Here is a 13,876-nt window from a genome sequence, read left to right on the forward strand (position 1 = left end):
AGGATCACACTCAACTATTAGGTATTAGAAATAAGATTTGAACTTGGGTCTTCCAGGATTCAAGAGCAGCTCTCTCTCAGGCAAAAATGCTGTCTCTATTTAAGAACTTTTAAAAATGTCTGTTATGATGATTCATCTTATCAAAGTTAGTGTGAGAATTGTAGTTCACATATTAGACTACGCATTTTGAAATTCTTTAATAAAAATATAGCCTATTGTACTTGTTTCAAACCTAATTCTTATTTTAGGATTGGAAGGGATTTGAAAGATTCTTCATTCAATCCACTTGTTTTTCTAGAGAAGTATGTGGAATTGAAGAGACATCAATAAAAGCTCATGGGACTCAAAGTCTTTTTCATTTGAATTTAAGCCTTGGTTTTTGGAAGGCCCCAAGTCAGAGCTATATGATTTGCTGCAAATACAACCTCCCCTCCATGTGCTTTTTTTTTGTTGTTGTTCTTTTTACATATGGAAAGTTAGTTGGATAGGTGACTGTATGAATGCTAAACAATGGGGAGTAGGGAGGAGAGTCTTTACCTCTAAAGACATGTCAAAAAGACATGTAGACTCAAGGGTCCAAGAAGTCTGAAGTTTTGAACAATGAAAAGCCTGGAGATGTAAAAGGAGAGAATAAGCCTTTATATAGCCCCTATTATATGTTAGGTATATAATATATGCTGTCATATACTATACACTTTATAGTTATTAAATCATTTGATCCTTATAACAACCCTGGGAGGTAGGTACAATTATTATCTTCACAATACAGTTGAGGAAACTGAGGCAGACAGGGGTTAAATGACTTGCTCATACCCTAATTGCTAGTCACATATAGCTAGTGTGTAAAGGTGGATTTAAGTTCAGGACTGCTTGAAATCCAGGGCCAGCATTCTGTCCACTGTACCACCAACTGCCTATGGATAACTGAAGACATGAGGTCTCTTAATCTAGAAACTTGGAGCCCTGGACAATTGTAGATCAAATGAATAGGAGAACTAGAGACTTGGAGACTTTTAGAAATAGATGTGTAAAGGCCTGGAGGCAGGGAGATCTAGAGGATTAAAGATTTAGATAATCTGGGAGTTTTCTAGGAAGAAGAAAAGGAAATATGTCTTAAGAGCCTTAAGGAAATATTACTTAAGAGACAATGAAGCTTTGCTGAGTGGGTTCTGACCATTTTCTATAGGACAAGTGCTAAAAGAAAAGCCAAGCTTACAAAAATATGGGTACCAATACCTGATTTCATAGGAATCTTCCAAACTTGGTGTAGAGGGCTTTCCAACCTTGATCAGTCTGCAAGCACTCATTAAGCACTGACTATCTGTCAGGCACCATATTAAGTACTGGAGACACACAAAAAGCACAAAAGACAATCCCTGCCCTTGAGAAGCTCACAATCTAACAACCAGGGAAATATCTCTGTGATTTTTCTTCTTCCTCTAGAATCTAAAGAATGACTATTCTAAATATTGTTCTGTAAGAAACGACCAGCAGGATGATTTCAGAGAGACTTATGAACTGATGCTAAATGAAATGAGCAGAACCAGATCATTATACACAGCAACAAGAAGACTATATGACAATCAATTCTGATGGACATGGTCCTCTTCAACATTGAGATGATTCAAACCACTTCCACTTATGCAGTGACAATAAGAGCCATCTAACCCAGAGAGAGAACTGTGGGAACTGAGTGTGGACTGGAACATAACATTCTCACTCTTTATGTTGTTATTTGCTTGCATTTTGTTTTCTTTCTCAGTTTTCCTTTTTCTTCCTTCTCGATCTGATTTTTTTGGTACAAGAAGATAATTGTTTAAATCTATATACATATACTGGATTTAACATGTATTTTAACATATTTAACATGTATTGGACTACCTCCCAGCTAGGGGATGGAGGTAGAGGGAAGAAGGGGAAAATTTAGAACAAAAGGTTATACAAGGGTCATTGTTGGAATTACCCATGCATGTGCTTTGTAAATAAAAACTTTTAATAAAAAAAATGACTATTCTTCAACAATATTGGGTGAATCTATCCCCATGTTAAATATTCTTGTTTTGGGGAAGTGGAGGATAGAAAGACAGGAAGCAATTTTTCCATCAATCTGAGAAAACTGCATGGAGATGGTAGGGGGCTTCTTTAATCAGTGCCCTTGCTGGGTGCAGCTGATTGAAGATGATCAATGTTTCTGATGTCTCTAACCTCCAATATCTCCAAAGATACTAGTTGGGTTTCGATCCCACCCTGATGGAAACTAAAAGTGGTGAAATACTAACAATTGAAAAACAACTTCTTGGAGGGCTCTCAGGAATCATCTCACACTCTTCATCATGCCTAGGCCAGCAGATAGTCAATAGATAATTGAGCAAAACCTGCTAACCAAGCAGTTATTATTTGACAAATTGTTCTCTAGATGGATGCATTAATTTATTTTCATGACATTTTTACTTTATTGCTGTAGGGGAACCAAACCCATACATTTGTATTCTGGTTTCCTTGGATAGTTGCCAAAGCCAGCAGAGAATAAAAGGGGATCCTTCCCTTCTCCCACCAGAGGAGTACTCAATAGTCTTCTTGCTCTTCTCTTTAGTTCATCCTCACTCACTCTCCTTTAGCCATCATGAGCAGACAGGTTGTCTGGAGATCCCAAAGTGGAGGTTATAGCAGTGGTTCTGCTATCTTGCCTGGCAGGAGCCGGAGAGTGGCTGGTAGTACCTCTGTTCTGAAATTTGGAAGCAGCTCTGGAGCCAGAGGAGTTGGTTCCAGCAGCCGGAGCCTTGTCAACCTCGGTGGACACAAGAGCATCCTTACCAGTGTAGCAGGTGGCAGCTCAGGCCAAGGAAGCCTGGGCTATGGAGGTTACACAGTGGGGGGATTTGGAAGTGGACGTTTAGGTGGTGGCAGTTTTGGAGTGGGAGGCTTTAATCTAGGTGGTTTGGGTATGGGCGGTGGGTCCTTTGGCCCTAACATCTGCCCCGGTGGGATCCATGAAGTGGTTACCAACCAGAGCCTGTTGGAGCCTCTGGATGTGAAGATAGATCCTGAGGTCCAACAGGTGAAGACTGAGGAGAGGGAGCAGCTCAAGGTCCTCAACAACCAATTTGCTACCTTCATTGATAAGGTAAGTCCCAAGGTTTAACTATCAGAGAGCCAGAAGTAGCTATTTCAAAGATCTACAAAAAAGGAAATTTTCTAAATGTTCAAAGGTTATCTCTCTAGTTTGTTTCACTATTTTTCAACAGGAAACTGTCTAAGATTTTTCAGGTATGAGGATAGAGGTTTGCTTTATCCACAAAATTCTCCAAAATGAAGGTGCCATCACAATTTTCCAAGATAATTTGTCTTTGGTGGTGAAAGGTCTCAGTTTTGACAGAAAGACTTCCCAATATTGAACCTTAATTCAGTTTCAACCTAAAACTTCCTTTTATTTCTCTCTAAGTGATGTCACCCAGAAATGAAGATTTTTTTACAATAGAATCCTTGAGAGTTCCTGGTGGGCTTACTTGGAGATAAAGAAAGCACCCCAGAATAATGGAATATCTTCTGATCCTCAAGGGGTTTCATGTAAATTTAGATCTGTAAGGTGCATCTACAAGCATATTGGTGGCATGTTGGTCTTAAAGCCAGGGAATTGTAATAAAAGGTAGTGATGACAGTAAAAAGTAAAGAAGAGCAATTGGGCAAGTTAGACTAATGTAGGTAAGATGGTGAATTGACTTTAAATTCTATTAGCCAGGCTGACCAATGTCACTGAGTCTAAAAATATCTGACTTCAGATGTAAAAAATGGAACTTTCTATTTGATTGGGAAATTTGTCTTTAAGTGAACCTAAAAGGCTTTAATCTAATTTATTCATATCCACATAGCATCTTGAGGTTTACAACATCTGTCTATGGTCACATAATTAAGAACAAAGTATGAACCCAAATCTCTTGATTCTAAGTTCAAGGCTCTTTCACCTATACCAAACTGTCACAGAAGCCTTTACTTCTTTGGCCTTTTCCTAGTCTTTGTGTTTTCCTGATCTTAGTCAATGAAATTTTAGATTGGGTAATATGGGCAATGATGATGTATAACTGTAATCCCTGCTATAGGGAGAGACTGAGACTGGTGGATGTTTTGAGCCTTGGTGTTCTGAGCTATAGCAGGGATTAAATTGTTTTTATGTCTTCACTAAATCCTATATAAATATGGCTTTAGGGGGAGGAAAAATGTAGTAGGGTGAAGATTGGTGCTTATCAGTAGTCAGATTGGGTTGTGAGTGGCTGTTATACTTTCAGCCTGCCTTAGATATTAGAATGGAAAGAAGAAAGGAATTAAAGAAGGGAGGGAGGAGGAAAGGAAAGAAAGAGGAAAGGAGGAAGAGAGGAAATAGGGAAGGAAAAAGCAGAAGAAAGAAAAAATAAAAAAGGAAGGAAAGGAGGAAGGAGGGAAAGAGGGAAAGAAGGGAGGAAAGAAGAAAGGAAGGAAAGAAAGAAAGAGGGAAGCAAGCAAGCAAAGAAGGAAGGAAGGAAGGAAAGAAGGAAGGAAGGAAGAAAGGAAGGAAGAAAGGAAGGAAGGAAGGAAGAAATATCTCAACTGGATTCCATCCAGGTTGAAATATTTTAGTAAATAGTTCTTCCTGAATTAATATAACTATAAAAATCCACTTGTTAGTGTTCATCCGTTTTCTGCTGACTTGCAGAACTTAACTAGATTGGTACTCAGGAAAGAGACAGATAACTTGTCCTCAAAGTCTTTCCAGCTTGCTGGTATGGATGGACCAGAGCTTGTTCTCTTTTGGAGCAAAAAAAATTGTATTATACTCTCAGCAGTGAAAGAGACCTTGGGGATCATAAAAGTCATAAAGTTTAAGTCATAGTTTTCCCAGCTTCAGGAAACCTATGTTCCCTCTACTCTAAGATGATATATTAGAGGAGTAATTTAAAAGGGTAAGGCTAGTTGGGAAATTCTCATGGGATTAGGGCTGGGGAACACTTTACACAGTCTGTGGCTGTTATACTAAAAGGGCCTCTTGAATGGGGAGGGAACGGTGAGTTGTTGTGCAAGTCAGGAGGGCTTCTGTTGTGCATGGGATGATTTAAGTCATTTTTCAAGCGCCAAAGGAATGTCATATAACAGCCTTAAAGAAAATGCTGCCTTAATGAAGTTAAAGGATGAGAAAAAACAATAGAGGGATCATCTACTTCTGTTGAATACCTATTGTGAGAAGAGTCTTGAACAACAGAGAGAAACCAAAAAACAAAGAAAAGAGGGTTCCTGCACTCAAGGGACTTTGAATCAGGGATATGAAACGTGCATTTATCAAATGACTTAAGAACACTTATAAATTAACATGCAAATGTATGTGAAAGAACATGGTATTAGCTAAATAATTAAGGACAGAAAAGAATGGAGGAGGGTTCCTACATAGCTCTTTATCGGAGATGGCATGTGCCATCGAGAGCTGCCCCCAAATTGCAGTATTCTTTGAGCAAATCCCTTTTTCTTTCTGCTTCTTAGTTTCCTTATTTGTTCAACAAGGAGGGACAGATTTGGCGGTGTCCTGACAGCCTAGGAAGCTGCGATTCTGAGAAGGGTCCTTTGTAGGTTCTAGTGTTCTCTGCTCTGAGGCAGTATGTACTGGCTACAGAATGGATGGTTTTCTGATTTCAGGTGCGGTTCCTGGAGCAGCAGAACCAGGTATTGAAGACCAAATGGGACCTGCTCCAGCAGCTGAACGTCAGCACCCGAACAACCAATCTGGACTCCTTCTTTGAAGCCTACCTCAGCAACCTGCGGAACCAGGTGGACAATCTCAAGTCCCAGAGAAGCCAGCAGGATGTGGAGCTGAAGGCCACTCAGGACTCAGTGGAAGACTTCAAGAAGAAGTAAGTGGGACCCCTGGGAGAAGCATCACCATCTGTGGGAGGGAGACTTAAAAACACCCTCTTTTCCCCCAAATTCTCCCATATGCTTGGGCTCTACAAGGGAGTGCATGGTTGATTTCTATGGACTGCTGCCATCAAATAGCTAGTCCTGTTGCTCTGATACAGGGAAGAAAAAACATTTTCCTGTGGTGACTATAATAAAAGTTTCTTCTGCATTACTAGGGCAGCCAGGCTGGTACAGTAGAAGTACCTTGTTTTTGATGTCAGAGTGTCTGGGTTCAAATCTTGCCTCTCTGGACACTTATTGCCATGTGAAGTTGGGCAACTCACTAAGTCATTCTGAAGCTTGGCTTCTTTATCTATAAAGGGAAAGAGCTGGACTAGGTAGCTTAGGAAATGTATTAAGGCTCAAGATTAAGCATTTATAACTGTTGTATGTGTCTCAGATCCTCTTGGCTATCTGGAGAAGCCTGTTTCCTTTTAGAATAATATTTTCAAATGTATAGAATTTCAAAGAAATAAATTCTATTGAGATATAGTTACCTATATCCTCTGTCTATCTGTCTCTCTACCTAGCTGTCTATTCTGTCTATCCATCTATATCCATCCATCCATCCATCCTTCTTTCTATCTATCCATCTTTCTTTTTTCTTTCTTTCTTTCTTTCTTTCTTTCTTTCTTTCTTTCTTTCTTTCTTTCTTTCTTTCTTTCTTTCTTTTTTTCTTTCTTTCTATCCATCCATCTATCTACAGCTACCAAATTCTCAGACCCCAGATCTGTTGCAGAGACTAAGATCATCTAAACATAGAGGAATTTAGTAATTGGGACATTCCTAGTAACAATAATCTTATAGAACTGATCATCAGGTCTCATGGCAGTCACTTATCATCTTCTCAATTTTACCAGATACGAAACAGAAATCAACGCTCGTACAAATGCTGAGAATGACTTTGTGGTGCTTAAAAAGGTAAATCTAGCTGAATTTTCCACTAATAGTAAAAGAAACAAGCTCCATTTCTATGACTTTGAGAAATTATAGTTTCCTTCCTGGACCTTAATTTTCCATTTGTGGATAATTCTACTTTTTAATCTACTTTTCAGACCTGTGTGATACAGAGCTCAGTGAAGTCTATAATAATCATACTAATGATAAGGCAAATGTAATTAGTTCTAGGGTTTCTGCATTGAAATTTATTGTCATTAAGTCCTGAAAATGCAACTTTCTGTTGGTATAAGGTTGTTGGGAGAACAGCATTGCACACTCTTGGCTGTGATTACTCTTTATCTTCTTTGCTTATATTCTTAACAACTGGTAACTTTTGCTTCATGACAGTACATCCTTTTTTTTTTTTTTTTTTTTTTTTAGCAAGAGGGCAGCTTGGTGATAAATGGACTTTAGGTCCATTGGATCAAGGGACTTTGATTCAGGGATATGAAACATGCATTTATCAAATGACTTAAGAACACTTATAAATTAATATGCAAATGTATGTGAGGGCACAGAAGTCAGAAATATTGATCTTCCTGAGTTGAAATATAGTCTCAGCCATGTACTAGCTATGTGACCCTGGGCAGTCACTTAAACCTGTTTGCCTAAGTTTCCTCATCTCTAAAATGATGTGGAGAAAGAAATGGCAAATCACTCCAGTATATTTGCAAAAAACAAAAAACAAAAAACTCCAAATGTGATCACGAAGATTCTAAAATGACTGAATTAAACAATGGTTTAGTGTTTTTGTTTCTTCTTAATTACTTCTTCCTATCCAGAAAGAGACTTAGTATTCAGTTTGAGGCTGACAATAAGCTAAGGCAGAAAACAGTTCAGCAGCAGTTGGAGATGTAATGCCACCCAGCCTCAGCATGAATCAGGGAAAAGGAAGAAGTTAAATAATGGAGTGAGATGAGGAACCTGGCTACTTCTCACAGAATCAGTGTCAGAGCTGGAAGGGATTTCTGAGGTTATCTAGTTTCTCTTTCATTTTACTTATGGAGAACTGGGATTTAAAGTTAAGCCTTTTAGATCCTAAATTGTATTTTTTTCTTTTGTTTTTTCCCTAGATCTGTACTCAAAACATATTCCAGAGACATTTAGGCATCCAAGAGTCCTTCCTTCATTTTAATATACTTTTTTCCTCTGCTTTATTTTAGGATGTGGATGCTGCCTACACACTTAAAGTTGACCTCAGCACTAAAGTGGACACCCTGCAGCAAGAAATTGAATTCTTCACAGTTCTGTATGAGACAGTAAGTTTAGGGGCTACATTTTTCAATTTAACCATCACAAGGGGACTGTGAGCCCTTAGAAAAAAGCTCTCAGGAAAGAAACACTTCTGTGTTCACTAAATTTGTGAGAGATGGGGGAGAGATAATTCTGTCAACTCAGGAGAAAGAAGTGCTAAAGAAGGTGATCTCAGTAGTTACCTAAAACAAATTCAAATTCTCTTATAGGAATTGGCCCAAATACATAAAACTGTCAGTGACACCAATGTGGTCCTTTCTATGGATAACAATCGTACCCTGAACCTGGACAGCATACTTGAGGAGATCCAAGCTCAATATGAAGATATTGCTCAGAAGAGTAAGACGGAAGCTGATACCTTGTACCAGTCTAAGGTGAGAGAGGGAAGCAGGTAAAAATCTAGAGCACAATATGGTCTGTAGAGGAAGGACTATTTGTTTTATCCCTTTCTGAGAAAGAGTAATTAGAAACTTTGTCTAGTAGATCCTAGCATCCTTAACTTTGCTCAAACAGCTTTGGGGAGGTTGTTTCATTTGGAAGGTTAGATCATCAAGAGGGCACAAGGGTAACTTTATCAACCTTAAATCAAATGCAACAAACTGATTCTCCATTCTCTATTGATTGAATTAGCTCTTTTGGTCAGTGATTCTGACCTGGACAGCTTCAATTTGTGTTTTAGGGTAGATATCTAATAGTCTTGGTCACTCTATTGCAGAAGAGAAAAAAGAGTGAACTGGCTACCTGAGAAGGCCACAAATCATCTGGACAATCTCCCTCCACTTGTTTTTGACTTGTTTTGATTCCTTTTAAATCTAGTACCAAGAGCTTCAGATCACTGCAGGAAAACATGGTGAAGATGTTAAGGTACTGAAGACTGAGATCAGCGAGTTGAACCGAACTATTCAGAGACTGCGTGCAGAAATTGACCGGGTCAAGAAACAGGTAGGGGCTATGGTTTGAATTTATGTGATCAAAATCTCCCATGCCTATCATTTCTAGGTCAGTGGATGAACACTTTCTGAATCTATGTGCAAAGCTTTGTATCAATGCTGGGCATGAAAGGTGAGAAAAGGACTGGGAGCAGAGGAGGGGACAGGGTTCTAAAAGAACTCCAGATTAAAGAGGTTACTTAATCTTTCCTCTTGAGAAATTTATGATATGAGCCCAGTAAAGAAGATGTGAATGAGTCATGAGAATTAATCATAATGAAAAGATTGTGTGGTGTGTGTGTGTGTGTAAATATAGTAGAAGTGGGAGACTAATAGAATAATAGAAAAAAGAGGAAAGGAATGAAAGAAAAAAAAGAAGAAAAAAAGGATTTTTGGGGGGCATGGGGAGAAATAGGAAAGAAGAAATCAAGTGTTTATTAAGTACCTATTATGTACCAGACACTATTCTAAGGGCTTTACAAATATTTTCTCATCTGCTCCCCCAATAACCCTGTTATTATTCCCATTTTACAGTTGAGGAAACTGAGGCAGCAGCAGTTAAGTGACCTTAAAGTTCACCTGACCTAAGTTTTAAATTTTCCAGATGAGAGACTGAAGTCCAGAAAAAATTCAATGGCATGCCTTTGGTTATATATCTAATCAATGTGAGAAACAGGACTAGAAACCAGGTCTCTTCTAGATGCTTATCTATAAACTAGATGAACAAGTCATTTAACCTCTCTTTGCCCCAGCTTCTTCATCTGCACAATGGGAAAAAGAATCTTGAACAACCCACATCACAGGGAAGTGAGGAAAATGCCATATAAACCTTAGGGCTTTGTTTAAATGTCAGAACTTTACTGACATTTACTGTTTTATTACTGTTTTGTTATTTTATTATATATATATATATATATATATATATATATATATATATATAAAACGTAACAGGGCATTACTGTTAATGAATATGACTGCTAATTTTAACAGTTGTTAAAATTAGTGTTGACATGCCTGAACACCTGCTTGATTCACATTTGTTGTTTATATTCCATTGACTAGGTGAATGATCCCTACTGGAAGATCATATAAAGAGGAAACAATAGAGGGTAGTAGATAAAGATCTAGATATAGAGAGAATAATAACAATAATAATATCAATTAATATTTATATAGTACTTTAAGGTTTACATAATGGTTTGTCTCATTTGAGCTTTACTATAACTCCGGGAGATAGGTGCTGTTATTATCCTTATTCTACAAATGAGGGAACTGAGACTGAGGGAGATTAAATAAGTTGCTCAAGGTGACACAGAGGACATCAGAAGTAGCAGATGAATTCAGATCTTCCTGATTAAAAATCCAGTGCTCTATCTATTGTATTCCCTTTTGCTGTTGTTTAGTCATTTTACTTGTGTCTGATTCTTCATGATCCCATTTCTTTGCAAAGATACTGGAGTGACTTGCCATTTCTTTCTCCAACTCATTTTATAAATTAGGAAACTGAGGCAAACTGGGTTAAGTGACTTGCCCAGGATTACACAATTAGTATGTGTCTGAGACTGGATTTGAACTCATGAAGGAGAGTCTTCCTGGTTCCAAACCTAGTGCTCTATCCACTGTGCCACGTAATACCATATCCTCTAGCTATCTTAAAAGATCTATGTCCAAATCTCAGCTCTGCTATTGAATGCCTTTTGGACATTGGGTCAGCCACTTGATGTAATGGACCTCATTTTCCTTATCTATCAAAGGAGAGGGTAAGAATAGATAGACAAGACTCTTACAAGCTCTCAATGCTATGATCCTATTTCTTGGAACCAACATGGCATAGGGTCCAGTGACTCACTTCATTTTATTCTCTACAGAATGCCTCAGTGGAGCAGGCCATCTTGGAGGCTGAGCAGAAGGGTGAGAAAACTGTCAAAGATGCCCAGGACAAGCTGGTCCAACTGGAAGATGCTCTGCAGCAGGCCAAGGAAGAGTTCACTCGGCTGCTTCGGGACTACCAGGAACTTCTGAGTGTCAAGTTGTCTCTGGATGTGGAGATTGCTACCTACAGAAAGCTTCTGGAAGGAGAAGAGAGCAGGTGAGCTCAGCAAGACATGCATTATACAGACTGCTCCTACCTTGGGCAGAATGGGATTATGGGACCCTAGAATTCAGAGCTAAAAAGCAGCTCAAAGGTCATCTAGTTCAATCATAACCTGGTTAATATCTTTTACCTATGAATTTGGCCCCTTGGTAGAAACAACTTGAAAGACAATGGAACAAGTAGCTTAAAATGATGCATTCAAATCAACTTTGTAATTCATTATGTGAAAATGATATAAGAAGTAATTAAGTCAAATTCAGTTGAGCAGGAGAGAGACTATCATGGCTAATAAATGCATATGATTAGCAATCTGGGTAGCTTCCTGTTTTAACTGGTGATTTTCACTCATTAAATGCTTAGCTCCCAATATAATAAAGAAGTAAATCCATGCTACTCAATGAGTTCATGTATTAACATTTTTGCCTTCCAAATTTTGGTGCCCCAAGGCTAGTGACTAGTAGGTGACCTAATTACTTAAGGAAAGAGAAAGTAGTACTGGAGGACAGGATGATTGTGGGGGATGACCAGAAAGTATCTAGGAAGCAGCAACAGGGATATTATGGTTGAGGATGCTGTCTTTGTAACTCCTCACTCTAATTTGGAATCATATTGAAATTAATAAAGCAGGTATTACCCAAAGCTGAATTCTTTTCCAGGCCTCACTTAGAAGAACTGATTATACTCTTTCTCTTCTCACAGGCTCTCTGGAGATGTGTCCAGTTCTGTGAGCTACTGTAAGTAATTTGTGTTGGGGATAGGGGAGGGATTTTGTTGAGCTCCTTACCCTCTTCTCTGTCTGAGATGTGAACTCCCTGTATCTTTGAATGCAAAGAAAGATATGGTACTGAGGAAGATCAAGGGGGAGGAGGGCACACAGGGCATAGGCAAGATGAGAGGTGATGGTGAGATATGAAAAATGTCTTAAAATCTAGGATGAATGACTGGGATTTAGTCATGAGCCCTGGTTAGGAAAGAGAGAGGGGGGAGGGAAAGACACATACATATCTACAGAAGAAAGACAGAGACATACATAGATTCAGAGACACACAGAGAGACAGATAGAGAGAAAGAGATGTGCACACACACACACACACACACACACACACACACAAGAGGGGAGGGGAAGCAAGACCAACTTACTTTTGAGAAAGATGCTTTTTGATCCTGAATGTTGGATAGATGGTTGAGGTATGGGGTTCTCCAGGGTCTTGAACTTCTTCTCTGTCTCCTTATAGCTGTGGTTACAAGCAGTGTCTCATCCACTGGTGCAGCATCAACAAGTCTTGGTCAAGGGAGCAAGAGCTCTGGAGAAGGAAGCAACAGATACAGCTCAGGAGTTGAAAATAGCTCTGGAACCATATCTGGCTCTACACGTGCTACTTCTGGATCTTCGGGGTTCAGCTCTGGATCTGGAACCCAAGAATCTAGTTCTAGGAAGACCCAGGGTTACAGCTCAGGGCAGGGAAGTCAGGAAGGCTCCTATTCCCGAGTGAAGTTCTAAACTCCTGGCTTAGATTTTTGGTCTCCTCAAGGTTGTTTACATGTGATTTCCCTTATTCTGACCTTTGATCCTTCCTCATCTTATGCAAGATGGAAGTCTCTTGAATCAAAAGCAGATCTCCTTTGTCTATTCAGCCTTCTCAGTGAAATTGGGAAGGCAGGAGTAGGATCCATGTTTAGTGTTTTTTTGTTCATCTTTTATCTCCCTTTCTACTTGGTCCCTCCTATTATTTTCCTCTTCCTTTCTTCCCCCCCCCCCCCATTCCCTATTAGACTGTTGCAAGAAGTCTGTTCTTACCTTCTTTTTCACCATCCCTGGTTCTAAATAAGGGTCACAGTTATGAGTCAGGATCAGTTCTTGAGTATCTGCCCCAGTGGAGGGGATATAATCCATAGTAATGGATGCTCCCCAAAATTATGTGTATTGAGGTGTGCATTGTATGATATTGTTATTATTATTTTTGAGAGTAGTATTTGTTTACTGCTCAGGCAGATTTTCCATTTCTGAAAACATCTCAAACAATGGAGAACAATTAAAAAATCTAGGATTACATTAAAGAGCATAGTGATTTCTATCCAGAATTCAAGATTTTTCTACAAAAAGCATCATTTCTATTTGAATCATTGAGGTACCTGACCACTCACATTTGCCATTCCCAGAGACTCAGAAGAGTATGTTTTTCCTTGATTATTATTATTATTTTTTGGACATAGTAATATTCTTAGAAGATATAATTAGAACCCCATGAAAAGAATCCAAGGTATAATTGCCACCAAATGAAGTGTTCAGCACAACAGTAGGCCCCTGATAGCTATCTGATTTTAGTTTGAGGATAAATATTCCTTCTGAGTAAATGGGTAAGGTTAAGTGTAAGAATTAATCTGAGGCTGATACTATTTGTGGATAATATCTTGTTGTCTATGCTTTTATGCCCTTTTTTTTAAACCTTGGATGCTCCCCTCTCCCCTTTCCCTATCTTATCAATAAACTTCATTTTAAAAAATGCTCATGTTGTGTCTAAATATTGGTCATGGTATCAGAAAAAAGGACTACAGTCTTCCTTAATCATATGCCCCACTCTATCCCCTCTTCTGACCAAGATGGGAAGAGTTATCTCTTCCTTATTCATTAACAAAGGACATTATGATAATTAGAGGAAAAAACTCATTTATATAGCACATGCTGATTTCAAGATATCTTCCTCCCAACAACTCTGTGAAGTAGATGGAGCATGAAGCG

At 38.8% G+C, this 13,876-nt stretch overlaps 1 protein-coding gene across 1 annotated transcript; it reads left to right on the forward strand.

Moving 5' to 3' along the window:
• The first annotated feature begins 2,617 nt into the window (after positions 1-2,617).
• Positions 2,618-12,637, forward strand: LOC100917101 (keratin, type II cytoskeletal 1). The gene is made up of 9 exons (XM_003772228.2): positions 2,618-3,124; positions 5,659-5,873; positions 6,780-6,840; positions 8,022-8,117; positions 8,322-8,486; positions 8,929-9,054; positions 10,910-11,130; positions 11,836-11,870; positions 12,372-12,637. Exons 1-9 carry the CDS (start codon positions 2,624-2,626, stop codon positions 12,635-12,637), a joined length of 1,686 nt encoding a protein of 561 aa, XP_003772276.1. The 5' UTR covers positions 2,618-2,623.
• Positions 12,638-13,876: the final 1,239 nt, after the last annotated feature.

Source organism: Sarcophilus harrisii, chromosome 5, assembly GCF_902635505.1.
Source record: "Sarcophilus harrisii chromosome 5, mSarHar1.11, whole genome shotgun sequence".
NCBI classification, from domain to species: Eukaryota; Metazoa; Chordata; class Mammalia; order Dasyuromorphia; family Dasyuridae; genus Sarcophilus; species Sarcophilus harrisii.

What these genes read in the sequence shown, in the direction of transcription:
- LOC100917101 (XM_003772228.2), top strand. Translation starts at nt 2,624, where the DNA reads ATGAGCAGACAGGTTGTCTGGAGATCCCAAAGTGGAGGTTATAGCAGT. An exon ending in TTGCTACCTTCATTGATAAG is followed by an intron (nt 3,125 to 5,658) that starts GTAAGTCCCAAG and finishes TTCTGATTTCAG; the next exon opens with GTGCGGTTCCTGGAGCAGCA. An exon ending in GTGGAAGACTTCAAGAAGAA is followed by an intron (nt 5,874 to 6,779) that starts GTAAGTGGGACC and finishes CAATTTTACCAG; the next exon opens with ATACGAAACAGAAATCAACG.